This window comes from Suncus etruscus, chromosome 16 (genome assembly GCF_024139225.1).
Source record: "Suncus etruscus isolate mSunEtr1 chromosome 16, mSunEtr1.pri.cur, whole genome shotgun sequence".
NCBI lineage: Eukaryota > Metazoa > Chordata > Mammalia > Eulipotyphla > Soricidae > Suncus > Suncus etruscus.
In genome coordinates this window covers 67,045,073-67,063,590 of record NC_064863.1, presented here as the reverse complement: position 1 = coordinate 67,063,590, position 18,518 = coordinate 67,045,073, and the positions used below count along the sequence as shown (strand labels likewise).

Sequence of the window (18,518 nt, the reverse complement as noted above, 5' to 3'; positions counted from 1 at the left end):
AAGTAATTATAATTAAATTATATTATAATTTATAATTATAAATTATATAATTATAAATTTGCATATATAATTTATAAGTGTTATATACTATTATATATTGTAATATATAATATAATGTAATGTATAGCATATATAATATACACCACTATATAATAGATAGTGTAGGATGTTTGTCTTGCACTTGGCCAACCCAAGACCAGACCCGAATCGGACCTGGGTCAATTCCCCGGTATTTACATGGCCCCTTGAGGATGCCAGGAGGCGATTTCTGAGTGCAGAGCCAAGAGTAACCCACTGAGCACCACTGGATATGCCCCAAAACTCCAACTCCTCAAAAAAAATAAAACTAAAACAGCTGCATAGGTGAGGAAGAGAAATGAGGATAAAAGGAAGGAGAGAGAAAAAGAAAGGAGTTTGATTAATGAAAAATTTGTTAACTTGGGGGTCAGAGTGATAGCACAGAGGTAGGACGTTTTTCTTGTACATTGCTGACCTGGGTTAGGCCCGGTTCAATTCTGGCATCCTATACGGTCCCACAAGTAGGCCAGGAGCGATATCTGAGTGCAAAGCCAGGAGTAACCCCTGAACACCACTGGGTGTGACCCAAAAACCGAGAAAAAAAAAGAAACCTTATGAACTTATTTTGATTTATTATTGTGAGCTAAACTCAGGAAAGCCCTTCATAAAAGGCACAAGTACTTAAAAGATCAAAGAATAAGGAGGTTATGTACTTTCCCTACCCTTTATATCTAATATTTGTAAAACATAAAGCATGTACCACAGAATACTTTAGACTATGAGAATTTTTTCTGACCCACTGTTTATAACAGGCTATGCTGGCTTTTTCCCCAGTAGTTGTTTAAAATTCTACTGATATGAGGTACTTGGTTATAAATCATTAAACCAATACGAGCCAGTCCTTTATCTTGAATATACTAACCTGAATCAAAAATAGGTCAACAACTGATCAGCACCAGACGTCTTAATTGACATTCCAACCCTAATCACAGATTTGGTTTGCTGATATGTTAGCAGTTATATGACTTTCTGAAAGTTTTAAATATACTTTGGGAATTAGCAATTTTATGACTTCAGTCTTGTGTGTCAAAAGACTTACTGGCCAAACCGAGTGGTATCAAAAACTCTCGCACCAGGCAAAACACGTGGGAGGACCCAGCAAACACTTGATCAAATGATTGATTGGTTGAATAAGGCCAACAACAATAAGCTCTGCTGCTTAAAAATTATCTTCCGATGCTTTGTATCAAAATGTGTGCAGAGAGCATTTCAGGATTTGCTCTCGCCTTAATCCTCCCTTTGTAAAATTCTTTTAATTCACTAATCTTCCCTTTTATTTTTAAATTTTCCCCTTTCATAAGAAACTTGTATCCTTCACTCTACCTATTAGCCCTCACATCCTCTGGGTTCACACTAATAATCACTCCTTCTAAATACAGCAAATGCTTACTTAATGGTCATTCTAGGTTCTTGGACAATGACTTTAAGTAAAATGGTGTATAACAAAGAAATTCCTCAAATAATGACAAGTTGTTTGGCATTTTCCCCATCAATGTCATAATGAAAGGAATATTGAATGGCAGGGCTATCCAGAAAATATTGTCTAAGTAAAAATATCGGGCCTCCTCATTGGTGAATAGTCCCCAGACTCCTTGGGACACGAAGGATAAATGGCTTTGCGTTTGGTTTAGTGCAAATGTAACATATGCTGATCTTAGAGCATGCACCTTAATTGATCAGTAAAGTGTTCTGACAGAAAAGATTAAAATGCTTTGCTCTTTCTTCCCCTTGTTCCTTTCCTGCATCCACACAAAGCCACCTGTAACTTGTCCTTAGGATAGGAGATTTTTCTCACCAGAAATGCTGATGGATCTCTGCACAGCTTTCAGCAAGCAGCTGTCATGTTTCCCTTAAAACAAGTGGATATGTCAAGCCCAGAGATCATCTCATTTGGGCTGTGGCCCCCGCTCAGTAAATAAAAGGATGAAGATTACTTAAGAAAATTTCATGGCCTGAGTATGTTATTAATATAGTGGATTTTAATGATTAAAGAGCGAGACAATTGATTTTTTATAGGTTTAACCATAGCATGAAACTCAGTTCAAAACTCTCCATTCAATAATTTGTTGGTTTACAACTGTACATCTTGATTTTACCCAAAACAATGATTATCCCTAGTTTCTTTGTATCTGTTAGTTTACAACTTGGTTTTATACAAAACAGAGATTTTCCTACTTAGCAATCAGCAATTTCTGTCAAGCAAACCCTTGGTGGGACTGGCTCAGGATAGGCATTCTGCCCAGGGGGGAGCTCTGTGCTCAATAAAATCTGGCAGGCTAGTGCCCAGAAATACAAAGGCCATCCACTGAGTGGGAGAATTATTCACCCAATACTCATCAGATAAAGGAACTAATATCCAAAATTTACAAGGTAACTGACAGAACATATACAAGAAAAAAACAACTAATCCCATCAAAAAAATAGGGAGAAAAAAATGAACAGACCACTTTGAAAAAGAAGAAAGGCAAAATGGCCAAAAGGCAATGAAAGATGCTCAACATCACTAATCATTAGGGAGATGCCAAATCAAAAACTATGAGGTACCACTCAAGCCAGTGAGATTGGCACACCATCACAGAAAAGGAAAACAAGCAGTGCTGGGGGAGAGGAAAAGAAACTCTTTTTCACTGCTGGTGGGAATGACGTCTAGTACAACCTTTATGGAAAGCGATATGGAGATTCCTTCACAACTGGAAATTGAGCTTCCATATGATCCAGCCTATACCACTCCCTAGGAAATTATACCGAGGAACACAAAAATACAATACAAAAATCCCTTCCTTACACCTATGTTCATTGCAGCACTATTTACAATAGCCAGACTCTGGAAACAACCAAGATGCCCTTCAACAGATGAGTGGCTAAAGAAACTGTGGTACATATACACAATGGAATACTATGCAGCCGTCAGCAGAGATGAAGTCATGAAATTTTCCTATACATGGATGTACATGGAATCTATTATGCTGAGTGAAGTAAATCAGAGGGAGAGAGAAAGACACAGAATGGTTTCACTCATCTATGGGTTTTATGAAAAATGAAAGACATTTTTAACAGTATTTCAGAGACAAGAGAGATGAGGGCTGGTAGGTGCAGCTCATGACATGAAGTTCATCACATAGAGTGATGAGTGCAGTTGGAGAGATGACTACACTGAAAACTATCATAACAATGTGAATGAAAGGGAGGGAAGTAGAAAGCCTGTCTCGAGTACAGTGTGGGGGTGTGGGGGAGGAGGGTGATCTGGGAAATTGGTGGTGGGAATGTTGCACTGGTGAAAGGGGGTGTTCTTTACATGACTGTAATCATACAACTATAATCATATTGTAATCACGGTGTTTAAATAAAGATAATAATAAAAAAAGAATAGTGATATATGAGAAATTAACTCATCTACGGTCACAACTTCCCCCATACTTCACTGGCCTCTCCTCGGGTTTATAAAGCAGTGGGAATAGTGTCTGCAAGGAAGCCCTAAACTGATCTAATTGCTATTGTTAAAGTGGGGGTTCAAGATAGAACAGGCAGTAGCTGTTTCAGTTTTATGTCAATGGAACCACCTCCATCAAAAGATCTACCTCTGGCCAGCCTAAACTTGTTTTTATCTCCATGCAAACTTAGAAGGCAGTCTAGAGTAAATGGAGCTTAGAATTAAAGAAAGGAAGGCCCACTATCCTTGATAGTTGTGATGTGAGCATGTAGCCTGCATATCATAGTTTTCCTCTGCTGGATAGGGTTAAATTAAGCACCCAACCTAATGTGTATTTATTTAGGAGTTGGGCCATTAGAGTGGATCAGGCAAGTATGTTACTACCAAAATATCAGTGAGGTTGAATACAAAAATATCAGTGTTGACAGTCATTTGTTTATTTGTGGAGTAAAAGCTATACTTGTGACCAATGTTAAGATTTAAATAAGACATAGGTTGTGGGGCTTGGAGAGATTTTACAGTGGGTCAGATACCAGGATACCTATCTTGAGCAAGGCTGACTCAGATTTAATCTTTGCCTCCACAGATGGTCTTTCAAGCCCTTCTAGGAGTGATCCTTGAGCACATGAACCAGAAATAAGTCCTATATACCACCCAGATGTGGTCCAAAACACCCTGCCACCCAAAAAGTCCTATGGTCTGATGGTGCCTTAAAACTTACCAATGCAAGTGCCCTTGCTTGTTGTAAAAGCCATCACCACAGCTGTCTTCACAACCTGCCTTCTCTCAGCACCTGGAGGGGATCTCTGCAGGACAAGCAGTGCTTCTCAAGTAGGACCCCAGCAGCAGCACAGGATTCACTGCATACTGTGGGGAAATAGTAAAACTTAGTGAGCAAACTACAGTCAAGGACTGGTGGCAATTTTTTCTTAAAATATTTTAGAATCAATAAGCAGGGGTTGATTACTTTATTCCTAAATTGCTATGAACATATGCCCATGCTGAAGAAAAATACTTATCCCACAAAAAAACCCCAAAACTCTACTGCTAGCCAGAAGTACAGATTTCGATCCATCATTGCTCAGAGAATTGGAGCAGGGACTCAGAGGGGTAGTTTCAGGAAGGAAATCAGTGATGCAGGGACAGAATGAAATGAGAGATGGAACTTTACACTCTGTCACCTCCCCTTTACAAATGCCCAGAAAAATGTCCACGGACAACTATCCCAGTCCCTATCAGCAGGAGAATAAGCTAGGTGGTTACCTTAGTGGGTCTTGAAGGACCAAATGCTTGATTTCAATCACCCCTTCCTTTCTCCTCCAGTATCTCTCTCATCTCTCTCCAGTATCTCTCTCTCCTCTCTCCTCTCTTTTCTTTTTCTATCATAACTTTCTATATCTCTCAGTTCTTGGACTCTCTCTCTCTCTCTCTCTCTCTCTCTCTCTCTCTCTCTCTCTCTCTCTCTCTCTCTCTCTCTTTCCCTCAGTGTACATCTTTAGGATAGGGGTTATAATTCTTTTACATTTTATGTTTTCCAGCCTTACAATGCTCATTGACCATTCATTACTATAAGCTAGAAAATGCCCTCCTCTTACAACATTTGATTTTCAATTATTATTCTTGCCTATGCTTCACTTTTACACCAGCTACAGAGAGAGGGCCAATTCAGAATGATTGAATATATTCAGGTTTGGTTAACTGCACAGCTTACCTCTGTGCATTCTTGTGTTAGTTGGCATCATATTTTTGACTGTTGCTTCACAATGGAGCACATCCTATTTCTCAGAGATATCCATTCTGACCAAAATTGGTGGGAGAATAGCTTTGCTGATTACAAGAGACTTGGTAACTATACCCAGCAATTCAATTAGGTGTCCCTTTGGAGTGAGAAGAAAGGATGGAATACACTGCACATTTCAAGAACCAATTTTCTCCTCAGTTCCAACTGCACCAGGAAAGATTTCACTTCAGAAAAGTCTGTCTTCAGCAAATATAGGGACAATTACAAGTAGGGTTTCAGACATTAATTTGAAAAAGTTCTGAAAGAGGAAGAAATGACCGTAACTTATATATATATTTATTTATGTATCTATTTATTTGATCTTTGTGGTCATACACAGCAGTATTCACTCTTGTCTTTGTGCTTGGATTCTCTCCTAGCAGACTTGGGATTGAATCCAGGTGGGCTATTTGCAAGATAGGTGCCTTACCCTCTGTACTATCTCTCGAGGGCCCAGACATTCTTGGGGAGATCCACAGCTTTTCTCTGGAGGATAGTCGGAAATTCAGTGTTTAAGGTACTGAAACAGCCGTTTGTGGCTGGAGAGGCAGGGCAGAGTTGGGTACAGTGGGGCCTAGATTGAGTCCTGGCTGGTGGGAGAGGCAGCAGGAAAGCCAATTACCTAACCTCAAAAAGAAAATTGACAGACAGACTTAAGCAGGAAAGAAACTGCCATGATTTATATTTTAAAAGCACTATCTGGCTGCCATGTTGAGCAGGTTTGAAGACTTATAGGCAGAAAGAAGGCTGAAGGCACTGCCACCACCTCTCTAGAAGAAAAGTCAGTGGTGGTGGTGGTGGTGGTATGTGTATGAGGGGGGCCAGAAATGGAGGAAGTCTGTACAATTATTTTTCTTCTCAACCACAATCTTCATAAGATCAGAGACAATTTCTATCCCAGTTGGCTCAAGACCAAGCACATTGCCTGGCATACCACATGTCTCTTGAGTGACTTCATTTATAATTAATGCTTTTCTTTATATTTTGCCAGTGCAATATGAAGAATATAGTTCATGCCAAGGATAAGCCCAAAACTGCACTATAACTATAGATGCGGTTTGCCAAGAGAACAGGAACAAATCTAAATTCTTTTCGACACATGAGAGTCTGTCATTCACTTAACTTCACTTCAATGACTGACTAACATCACTATTTATTTCTCTATCTCAGTAACTCAGGGACTCATGGCAAAGCTGCTGTCTAAACAAATAAAATAAGAATCCTAGGTCTCATTTCCTTAAGAAAGGTACCATTATTGATGCATCTATCATCATTAAACATAAACAACCACTACAGCAGCCAACAGGTGCTGTGCCAACCTCTGGGGTCCTTCCAGCAGTTACAGATAAGTTATTACTACTTAAACTCTGCTCCCAGGAAACCTTGATCTCACCCCAGCATCTATGTGTATTAGTGGCATCCTGCACATGACTTGGAGAAAACAACTGTTCCAGGAGGGGGTGAGGAATGAGACTAAATTAGGCAACGGGGTCAGATCACAATTGCAAGACTTAAAGGCTAAGAACCTGAAACTTCCTTCCACAGAAGTTTTATGAGGGCATTGCAATTAGATCAGTTTTGTGGTTTTTTTTTTTTTTTAGAACATTTGCTATGAGGAAAAAGAAAACGTAATAGCCTCAAGATGTCCTCTAAGGAATGAGGCCTGCTTGTTCAGGGGTCTCGGCATACAAAACATCAAAACCCCAACGTGTTAGTTCTCTTTAGGGACTGATTGGTGGACGACATAGACTACATTGGCTGTTGCAATGGAGTAACTATACAAGATTGCCTTGCTAGTTTAATGTGCTCCAGAGAATGCTAATAAGAACAGGGACTGAAGAGAAGAAATTACAGGCTCGGGGAGGCCCCACCATAAACTGAACCTTGCTTAGCATGTGAGACCCTGTTCCTGAACAGCAGTTCCACAAAGCAGGGTCGACCTTAAATAAGGCATGGGCTGTCCGGGGGTTCTGGATGACCCAGAGGTAACATCCAGTTGGCAATGCCTCTGGCTCTTTCCTCTAGCTCTTATAACCCTATTCACTTATGCTTCACAGGCTTTTCAAGGTGTGTCACAACTTCTCTATAAACTTGCTGAACTAGTCCAAAGTTATTACTCCTTCCTTGTATTCCTGCAGCACTCTTGATAATGTCTCTTTACATTATTTATTCTACTGTATCTGCACAGTGTTTATTTAAAAGCCAATCCCTTCTATAAAGGTAATATCCTCCACAACAGTCATCCAAAAGGATTTATGCACTACCATTATTCATTGCAGCACTCGAGTACAAGAACTTGGAATCAACAACAGATGCCAACAACAGATGAGTGGATCATGAAAATGTGGTCAGTATATACAATGAAATACTACATAGCTGTAAGGAAATATGTAATTTGTAGCAACATGGAGTGGGACTGGGAGATATAATATTAAATGAATCCAGAAGAAGGATAATTACAGAAATGATATCACTTACATGTGGGATTCAAATAACTTTATGAAGAAACACAGTGGTTTATCTGGTAGCTGTCTTAAACACCCCTTGGCTCCAGGAGAGTATAGCAAGGAGAAGGAAAGAAACTGAGTAAAAGAGAATACAAATATGAAAAGATGGAGGCCAGAGGCCAAGTGTTTCAGAACAAATATCAAGCAAAAGGCAACAACATGGAATCAAGAGACTCAAACTTTAATAATCTGAACCTAATGAACTGGTTACACTGCAGGATGGGGGGCAGTGGTGATATATGGGATGTACTTGGGCAACATCGGTGGAGGATATGTGGTGGGTTTTGGCTCTGATTCATTGTATGTCTGAAACCCAACTATGAAGGACTTTGCAAATCACAATGGCTTCAATAAAATTAAAATTAAAATAAAGGAAGGAGATCAAAGTTGGTGTGGATGTGGGAAAGAAAAATCCCTCACCCACTGTTGTAAGAATATTCATTATTCAACCTCCTGTGAAAACAATATGGACACTTCTTGAAAAACTAAAAATTTGCTACCATATGATCCAGCAATTCTACTACCTACATACCTATCTACCTCAGGGCCTCAAATTTATTCAGAAAATACACCATGCCCCATGTTCATTTTAGCACTATTCATAATAACTAAAATATGGAAACTACCCAAGTATCCAAGAGCAGATGACTGGATTAAAAAGCTATGGTACATATGTATGTATACATGTTGTACATAAAAGGTTATGGACATATATACATATATATATATATATTATATATATATATACACAATAAGATGTGGCAAGACCTGATGATATCATGTTGGGTGTAATGAGTCAGAGGGAGAAAGACGACATATCTCACTTAAAGAAACAATAGGAAAAATAACAAGTGACCATAGGCAACAGAAACCTGAATAACTGGTCTGCAGAGTTGGGCTTATCCTGGTAATGAGATGTGGAAATATGAGGAACCCTGAGATTGTGAAGGTGAGACGGACACTGGTTGGGGCTGTGGAGCTGAATGCTGTATGCACAAATCCTATTATAAGCATTCGTGAATCAAAATATATATTCACCAAATTAAGGACCATGATCTCTAATCATCATAACTGACCAGAATACAGATTGATGCTTCATCATTAAATATATGTTACATCAAAACAGCAGAGTTTAAATTTCTACATGAATCCTACTAACCATGATATCATAGCCTAAAGCTACAACAAGTTAAGATAGCTAAGTTTTCCAAGGAAGAACATGCTTTGTATGTAGGAGGGCCTGGGTTTGATCCCCAGTACTGTCATAGATCCACAAGCTGGTTTCACCAGGAATCACCCCTAAGCACTGAACTAGAATTATTAAACCCTGAGTACCACTGGATGTGGCCAAAAATGAAACAAAAAATGATAAGATTGAGGTTGTAAAACTTATCTAGTAAGAAATAAAAGAGTCATCTCTTATAATGACATACTCCAACTGTGTCTTACAATTGATTTTTAATTTCTCACACTAAATGAATCATATACTACTGTAGGCTTATTTTTATGTGCCTATTACCCACACCTGGGTTATTATAAAAATATAAGATCACTCTCTGATTTTTCATCATAATTTCTCCTAGTGATACATTCCAGATCACTCAGTTAGAATTATATCTGAAGAAGTTGTGGCAGTAAATTTAAAAAGAAGGTGAATAAGGGAAAGCCATCATCTAATCTCACATGCAATAGATAAGTTATTTGCAAAAGCCCCTGGCCGTAGCAAGACAAGCATTGGCTTGCTAGCAATTTCATTTCAGATGAAAAGGAATGAGTTACTTTCCTTTTGGCAATCTTGACATCGAAACCTCCTCTGAAAAAAAGAAACTACTTTTTTGTACTTGACAATTTTGAAAGAGACAATTACTTAAAATTTTTTATTGTGCTTCTCTAAAAATAAAGCACTGTCCTCTTTCCAGTTATATTTTTCCAGTTAATATAGCCAGAAACATTAAAAGCATTTGTTACAGGAAAATTACTTTTAAGGAAGCCCCCAAACTATAGATAGAGGAATCCAGATATCCAGAAAGAGCAGCTCAGGCTGCAGTATAAATTGCCCCTTTTTAATAAGAGATGCTGTGCTGTTCTCTCTTAAGCTCCCTGTTCTCATTTACTTCAAAAAATGACTAGGAAATACTTGAGAAGTTCACAATATTCTCAGGAGACTGAGTCAATTCCAATAAGAAATTTTATTTGGGGACTAGAGTGATAAGAAAGCAGATAGGATATTTCCATTTCATTCCATATAGAATTGATCAACTCAAGTTTGATCCCTTGGCACCTCATCTGATCTCCCAAGCACCAACAGAAGTGATCCCCAATTGAAGAGACAGTAGTAAGCCCTAAGCACAATTGGTTGTAGATCCCCAAAACAAAGCAAAATAAAACAAAAACAAAAAAAGAAGTTCTTTTTGGAAGTAAAAAGGCTTTCTTTGTACATTAAATTTAATCTCAAGATTCCACGATTTCATAAGCTATAAGGTGGCTATCTGAGGAGTCTAAATAAAGGGATATGGTGAGATGACATATTTGAAAAAAGCTAAAATAAAAGTTCTAATGATCCCCAGTAATGGTACAATCTGGGTGATCTAGCACATCGTGTTTCAATTTCTGTTCAAAGCTCTACAATAAAAATGAGAGAGAAAATGCAAGTTCAATATGACACAGAAGAGAAAAAGGCAATAATGATGATGATGGAAAAGTAGGTAAGAAAGAAAGCAAAGAATAGCCATGAAACCCCTTGGGGCTTATTAGTCCACAGTTACATTAAGAGCCCCCACCACCACCACCACCAAGCTCTTTCCTCATACCATCTACAAAACAATTAAAGCACTATGAATGGGAATTGAAAACAGTTTGGGATGTTCATGGAAAGGTCCAGATATTAGGCAGAAACCACTGATATACTATTTAAAAGGCTGAAAACCACTGGGGTAAACTGATCATTCCCACCCTATCACTGACCATATCAGGCCAAGAAGATTTATCCAAGAAGTGCAAATACTGGACATATTTAAACAGAAATGTTCATCTGAGTAAATGTTCTACTAAAATCTTCTCTTGTCCCATATCCATTGGGTATTTTCCCTCAACCTGCCCTCTGTGTCAACTGAAAACCTTTCTTCCCCAAATAGAAATAGATGATCCCCACATATTTTGAAAACACATATGGGACTAGAGTGTGTTTGGAAAACATGAACATGAGAAGAAAACTAAGAAAACTTCATCTTTATGAACTTTTAGAAATAAACTGTAAGAGAGTAAGAGGGTCGGTGGCACCTGTCTTGCATACAGATGATCCAGGTTCAATCCTTGGCACCATATATGGTCCCACAAATCTCAGCATGAGTGATTCCTACACTTAGATCCAGAGTAAGCCCTGGGCACTGTCAATATAAAGGACAGCAACAACTAGATGCAATGGATTGGACAAACATGAAGATTGCATACATGGTAGTTAAAAAAAAGTAGAGGAATGGTTCAACTTTTACAACCGAAGTTTCAAGGGAGCCAAGGGTTGGGATGTTAGTGGGGAAAGCTATTTTATGTATGTATGAAGGCAGGCAAATATCCTCTCTCAACTTTCCTTTTGTATTTGCTGTATGGTGAATTAAAACTCTGCTGCAAAATTGAAAAGAAGGAAAAGAAGGAAATATATACTGACATATATACTATTTAAAACACATGCATGCAAAACAATAAGAACATACATACAAAAATCAATATGAAAGTTGAGTTAGTATAGTTACTTAAATAGTAAACGATGGGGAGAACAGGAATTGGAAATTAGGTTATAGGAAAAGAAGGAATAAAAAAGGATATACATAAGAGAATAATTTGGCTTAGGCACTGATGGAAACAGACTTTGTTAAGCATTATTAACCTGGGTCTCATTGTATAACAATTTGATGCATTTTATATTATTCAAGTTGATAACCTTAATAATAATATTATCTACTATAATTAAAGTGGTCAAAGCAAGAATTATCATTTTTTCTAAGATAAGTATAAATTTTGACTTTTTATTTTATTTTTTGTTTTTGTTTTGGGGCCACACCTGGTGATGCTCAGGGGTTACTCCTGACTATGCACTCAAAAATTGCACCTGGCTTGGGGGACCATATGGGACGCCGGAGAATCAAACCAAGGTCCATCCTAAAGTCCTAGGCTAGCATGGGCAAGGCTTTACCACTTGTTTCCACTGCTCCGGCTCTAATTTTGACGTTTTTCAAGAGAAATATGTTAATGTGCATCAAAGAGTCAATTTGTGAGAGAAGTATAATGCTTGTCCTCAAAGACAGGCAGGGGTAGAGAGGAGGGTGATGGAGGGCATTGGTGGTGGGAAGGTTGCACTGGTAAAGGAGGGGTGTACTTTTTATGAATTAAACCCAACTACAAACTTGTTTGCAACATGGTGCTTAATTAAAAAATTAAAAAGAATATTTTTAAAAATTAAAAATGTACATAGTTGGGACCAAGCCTTCACAAGTTTAAGAATTTACTTAATTAAACATATTCAACCCAATTTGTAGTAAAAATGTTTTACAGCATGGTTTTTATGAAAAATAAAAATTGGGCACAGAAAGACTGGCTTGCTGAGTTCGTATACATTTACAGATGGAAAATGAGACATATGTTTTAAAATGCCATTGTAGAAAATAACGAATAACATGGGGAAAGCAAGTGATAAGTAAAATATAGTATACATTTAATTGTAAAGAAAAAGATTGTGTGTATAAGTGCATAATTTACACACACTCAAAATGAGGGGGAAATGCACCAAAGTAGTAGCAGAAGAGTCTGCGAGAGTTCGCATTAGTAATTTTACCTAAGTTTTCTCTTGCATCTTGAACTTTACTTACTGTACCTAATTATTTTTTGGAGAAAACATAATTTATTTTGGTAGTTACAAGAAAAATTACGAAAGGGAAAACGTGATGCCAATGGTTCTTTTCCCTAAGGCGCATGATGAGTAAATAGCTAGTTAATACATTAACCACACTTGTGATACAGCTGAATGATTTTGCTAATCTTAGGTGTATTTGAGCTTCTAGCTGTGCCTCCTATAGACAAGATTACTGGCCTGAAGGAATAACTCTGCAGTCACTTTCCAGATCTGCATGGAAAATAATTTACAAGCAGTACAACTTTATCATTAGCAGGCAAGTCAGAGGGTGAAGACATTTAGACCCAGGGACATTGTGTGAGCTGTCCCTTCTGTCACTTGCACCTCCATTTATACTCCTAAATCTACAACCCAAATCTCCATCATGGTTTTCCAAGACCTAACTTGCACCCAACTGAAACTCACAGGTTCCACTCAATTATGGCAACCTTTAGCAGCCCATAGCTTCCAGGAGTCTTGGGATTTTTCTCACTGATAACTCAATGGTTATGGATTACCTGATGATTCTCTGGGTTATTTGTTTACAGATTCTGGCAAGAACAAGACAAAGGAAGAAGTTCCAATCAAAATCAAGTTTTTGGTAGGAAGAATTCAAACTTTCTGACTACATAGGCTTAACTAGTTTAGAACCTGGTATCAGTAATTATGGAGATGCTGTGGACTCTGTGGGTAACAGAAAGGGATCGTGCACTGTGGAACAGGAAATCAAGTTGGGGTGAAGAAGAGGGGGGAAAGAATCCATGACATATAGACCAGCTAAAACAGCTGAGAACCTAAGAAAATGGGCAGAAAGTAGAGGACTTGTCACTAGTTTATAATCCAAAAGTAAATTATTCTGGGGTTCAGAATAGTTAGGAAAAATGGAATTTGTACTGCAAGACACACTCTTGTGTGCATTGGTGCAGGCTTTCTCTGCTGCTTTATGACACTCCTTTCTATCACTTTTCTTCTAAGCATATATAGCAGGGGTCTAGAAGCAGCACAGGCAAGTGCCAAACAGTCTGCTGCTGAAGAAAAATCCCAAGTAAATACCACACCAGCTGCATTTTCCTTCTCCTCCCATTTTTACTTTATCTAAAGGTCAAAGAGGAAAGGCACCTGAAATAAGACTTTTCCCTTTTTCAGTGGGTCTAATTGACTTCAGAATCTACATTTTTGAAAGGCAATCCTGTCCTCCCTTTGAAATGGCTTCAAACGAGCTTCCCTGAGTACTAGTTGAGAAGCAACAAGGGCATTGGAGGGGCTGTTTCTTTTTTCTTTTTGATATTGTTCTATGACTATACTCAAATAAACAATCTACTTTAACACTAAACTACCATTTCAGCTTATAATGATATTTTTAGTTGTCCTTCTAGTATTGAAAAAGTCCCAAACTATCTTAAAGATGGTAAATAAAAAGAAGAAAAAATGACACTAGAAAAATAGAAATTCTTTACTGTTCCAGAGGCCACACCTAACTAGAAAATTACTGACGGGAATAAACTATAAAAAGTGAAATGGAAGATCAGTCACCTGTAAACCAAAGTCTAGGCATGCCTGTACAACACTGCACCCTCCCCCCCCTCACTCTCTCTCGCTCTCTCTCAGTGGCTTATCACATTTTTAATCAAAAATTATTCTGGGTCTTCTATGTGCTTAGTATTATGGAGAATTCAAAAGTCTGTCTCCATAGTCACTTCCTAGAACACAACATTTAAAATGTCTTTACAGCTTTGGTACTAATAGACTCATATCATACAACAAGAAACTCCTGAAATTATTTCTTTACTGATTTACTAACACTGTCTGACCTTTGACAGAGTAAGTTTCTTTCTTTTCTTTTTTGGATTTTGAGTCACACCCACCCAGTTGTGCTCAGGGCTTACTCCTGGCAGGACGCAAAGATTGAAACCCTACTACGAACATTTTTGTAACCATGGTGCTTAAATAAAGAAACTAATTTTTTTTAAAAAGGATTTATGCAGTGCCAGAGAGCCTTTTGTCTAAGTGCAAGGCAAATGCCTACCCACTGTGCTATCTCTCCAGCCTAAGAAAGGAAAGTTCTTATTTCCCTGACGTATTTCCAATATTTCTGCAGTGCTTAGTGGAAGAGAAAAGTTCAACAAATATTTACTTTCTGTACAAAATCAGATGAGAATTTTACTTAAAATCGTACACCTTCTTTAAAAAAGCATGCAGCACTTGCTGTGGAGAGGGAGAGCATATTTTCAGTGGAGTGCCAGAAAAGGTTTTAAAAATACATAGAAAATAAAGAACAGAAAAAAATGTATATGCTGACAATGCACTAGACATGTGCTGGGTTCCTGGGCCCCCAAACAGAACATAATATCTGGCAAGTATATTGTGATGGTGCCTCCGGTTGGGTGGGAGCTGGATTAGCCATGAAGGACTCCAGCTTGACAATGACTAACTCAACAGAACAAGGAAGGCTTCTGTTTCTTGAGGATTTCAGAACAGCAGTCGCATAAATGCCTCTGCCAAGAAGCCCTGCCCTGAGTACAGCTCAACTGGACTAAACCACATGTTGGAACACTCTGCCAAGACCCATTAAGCCTTCACTGCTTTGGACCTAGCTCCAGGGGTCAGTACTTCATTTCCATAAATGGTTGAGCAGCTCTAATCAAACATAATTCCATCAAATAATTTACTTAGAGGTTCCTCTGTTTAAAGCACAGCATTTAAACTTTAACTAGGTCAGTATCCTGGATGTATATTTTTACAAGTTTTCTTACTAGAAGATTTTTCTCTGCATATACCATCCTAGTGGCTAAGAAACATGTAAATAATCACATATTTCTATTATTTAATCTGAGTATTTGGAGAAAGTTAAAAGATTTTAACTAATTGTGATTAAATAGAGTAAATTGTTTTATATATTGTATTTACTTTGCTTTTAAACATGGAAGTATAATTTATTTCAAATCAGATACTAATGGCATAAAACTCTTGCTCTTAATGCAAACTATTTGATCTACCATTAAAAATTTATAGAATAAGAAAAACTAGCAACTGCAGCCTATTGTTATATCCACTATGTACAGATATAATATAATAACATTTCAAGTATCTCTTCTAAGCTTCAAAATAATGGTTTAAAGTAGATAAAACTAGAATCAGGATCCAAAGCTATTAAATGACTTGTTCCAAAACAGGCAGCCGTAAGTAGCAGAGCTGAAAATTAAAATCTTTCCACCTTTTACAAACCTAGGACATGCAGTTGCTTGATTCTATAAGATACAAAATGAAATCCCAAAGAATTAAGAGCACATAGCAAACATATAATAAATTATATAGGTATTTGTGTGTGTTTTATTATATTAAGATGCATCTATCCATACTTATTTGCAAGCTCACTATAAAGAAAAAGATGAGGTCTCTTTATGCTTTTAACATTGAACAAAATACAGTGAAGAAAGATGTGGAAGTTAGGGAATAGTGAAGAACAATAGAAAGCAGAAATTCAAGTTTCCTAAGTTGTTGAAGGAGGTAGCAGACATACTCATCAGTGCCAAATGCCAAGTATAACTTTTCCAGCTTTACCTTTAAGGTGACTGATGCACAAAATTGAAGAATACGCAGTTCATAAGCAACAAGATCACTCAAAGGCCTGAGTATATGCTTTGCATGCAGTAGCTACAGATTAGAACTGTGGCATTGCATGCTTCCTGAGCACTACAGGGAGTGGCCCCTGAGCAATAAACCAAGCTCAACACTCTCAGAGCTGGCCCCTACCTCAACCCCACCCCGCAAAAACAAAGAATGTATAATATGATAATCAGGCTAGGGTGATTATGTTCTGGCTATTATTTCCTAGAAATGGGTCACAATGGGACAAGCTCATAGGAAACAAAGGGGAAAGATGCTCTGTGGACCAAGAAGAGTAAATGTAAGAGGAAGGCCATAAAGACACATACTGTCTTGTGTCCAACAGTGTTGAACTTGATCCCGGCTGATGGCAAAGGAAGTCTAGGTGTTAATGCAACCTGAATGTCATACTTTAAATTGAATTTGGACATGAAAAGGGTGATTACTTGTAGTAAACCTGCCATGGGAAAGTGGTATGTCTTTGATTTAGAGTGCTATAAAATGGGCAATGCTGAGTCCTACGGTAAAGTTAGGAAAGCAACAACTGTAGAGTTAGAGGTAGTAGAACAAGCAGAAATTGACATAGGTGCACAGGGTGTCTACCATGACAACACTCCAGTTCAATTACATATAACTGGTATTATAGGTATGAAGCTTTTCTTGCACATGACTGATCCAGCTGATCCAGCACCCTAAGCCTCACCAGGAGTTATTCCTAAACACAGAGCCAGAGGGATAAGCTCTGAAAACTGCCAGTTTGTGACCCCCAAATCAAAACAAAACAAACATGCTGGAATTAATAGGCAAAATACCCATGTCCATGTTTCTATGCATACAAAGGAGTATGTGCAACACAAAGCTCAATGGAAAATGAAGAAATGATAAGGGCTGTTACGATGCAATTCTCAAATCTAAGAGGATTTAAGGATCTATGCTCATAGGAACTAAAGAATAAGCCTAGTCCATGGGCCAAGAAGAGTAAAAGAGAGTTTAGTGTGTAAGGCATTTGTCTTTCATGCAGTAAACCTGGTTTGATTCCTGAAACTATATATGTCCTCTGAGCACCACTAGTTGTAATCCATGAGAGCTGCAGGATGTGATCCACACATCCACAAAAAAATAATAAGGTCATTGTCTGGCCTGCTCTCTAGTTTAACTGTTCATACTCTTTTATTGAACAACCCTATTTATGAGTAACTTAACTTTGCCCTGTATTTTCCACTCTTTCCTATATTCAGCTTTGAAGACATGAATATTAAACAAGTAATTTCTCATAATTAGTTTCCTCAGCTTAGTGTTGACTTTTTGGTAATTTGATGGGTCAATAAATTGGTGAATTATTTTACTCATAACATATATAAATGGCCAGGTAAAGAGGAACTAATTCCAAAAAAAAAAAAACCTGCTGTCAACACAAACTAGCCGAATTCTCCTTGAAAAGTTTAGAACATACTGCAAAAGCTCAGAATGACTTAACAGCTTCCAAGGTCAATGCTGAAGTCACTAACAATAGGATAAGCACTGATATTAAGAAAAATTTTCCTAACAAGGCTTATTTGGAAAAATTGCTTAGGTGGTCTTAACATTAAGACAGAATATGAAACTGGATCTTAAATTCAACTTTAATTTTTAAGATCCTTCTCTCATCTCTTCTGTCTTTCCTCTTTTCTCCTTTCTGTCTTCTCATTTTATGCCTAAAATTGCAACCAGGCTGAACTAAAGCAAATTGGTTTCATTCCCTAGAGGGAGCATGAGCAAATTTTCCCAGCAACTTTCTACTAAAAGCATTTGTGTATGGGTATGTGGTTAGAATGTAGAAGCAGTCAGCTAAGTAAACCAGTAATCAAATGAAACATTGCCTATTTCAAAATGCCCTCAAAGAGCATTAACATCACCAATTAAAACACTGATTATAAGAGATGAAAATAGCCCAGAAAGAGAAAACAAGAAAACAAGAAAAACATGCATGCAGGGTATGTGGCAGAGGGTAGAGATGGTATGGAGGGAAAACTAAAATCCTTTAAAAGGCAAGTATGTCACAGAGTGCTAGCCGTGGGGTCTCTGAGATGGAATATGATAAAAGAGTAAAATCAAAACCACTGTGATTGCATCAAATTGAAATTTCAGCTGTCTCTTTAAATTGCCTAATTTGACATTAACAATGACATTTGTATCTGCCTACTTAGACACTAAACCAACAGGCAAAACAGTACATGCTAAGGAATAAACATT

The 18,518-nt window shown here is 37.8% G+C and overlaps 1 protein-coding gene across 1 annotated transcript in view; it reads right to left on the bottom strand.

Annotated features, from left to right (window-relative positions):
- Window positions 1-18,518, bottom strand: part of FRAS1 (Fraser extracellular matrix complex subunit 1) — a 377,453-nt gene that overhangs the window by 307,340 nt on the left and 51,595 nt on the right. Inside the window, 2 exon segments of the mRNA XM_049789877.1 lie at window positions 4,242-4,285; window positions 4,287-4,375. Of these exon segments, the coding sequence (XP_049645834.1) occupies window positions 4,242-4,285; window positions 4,287-4,375 (133 nt within the window).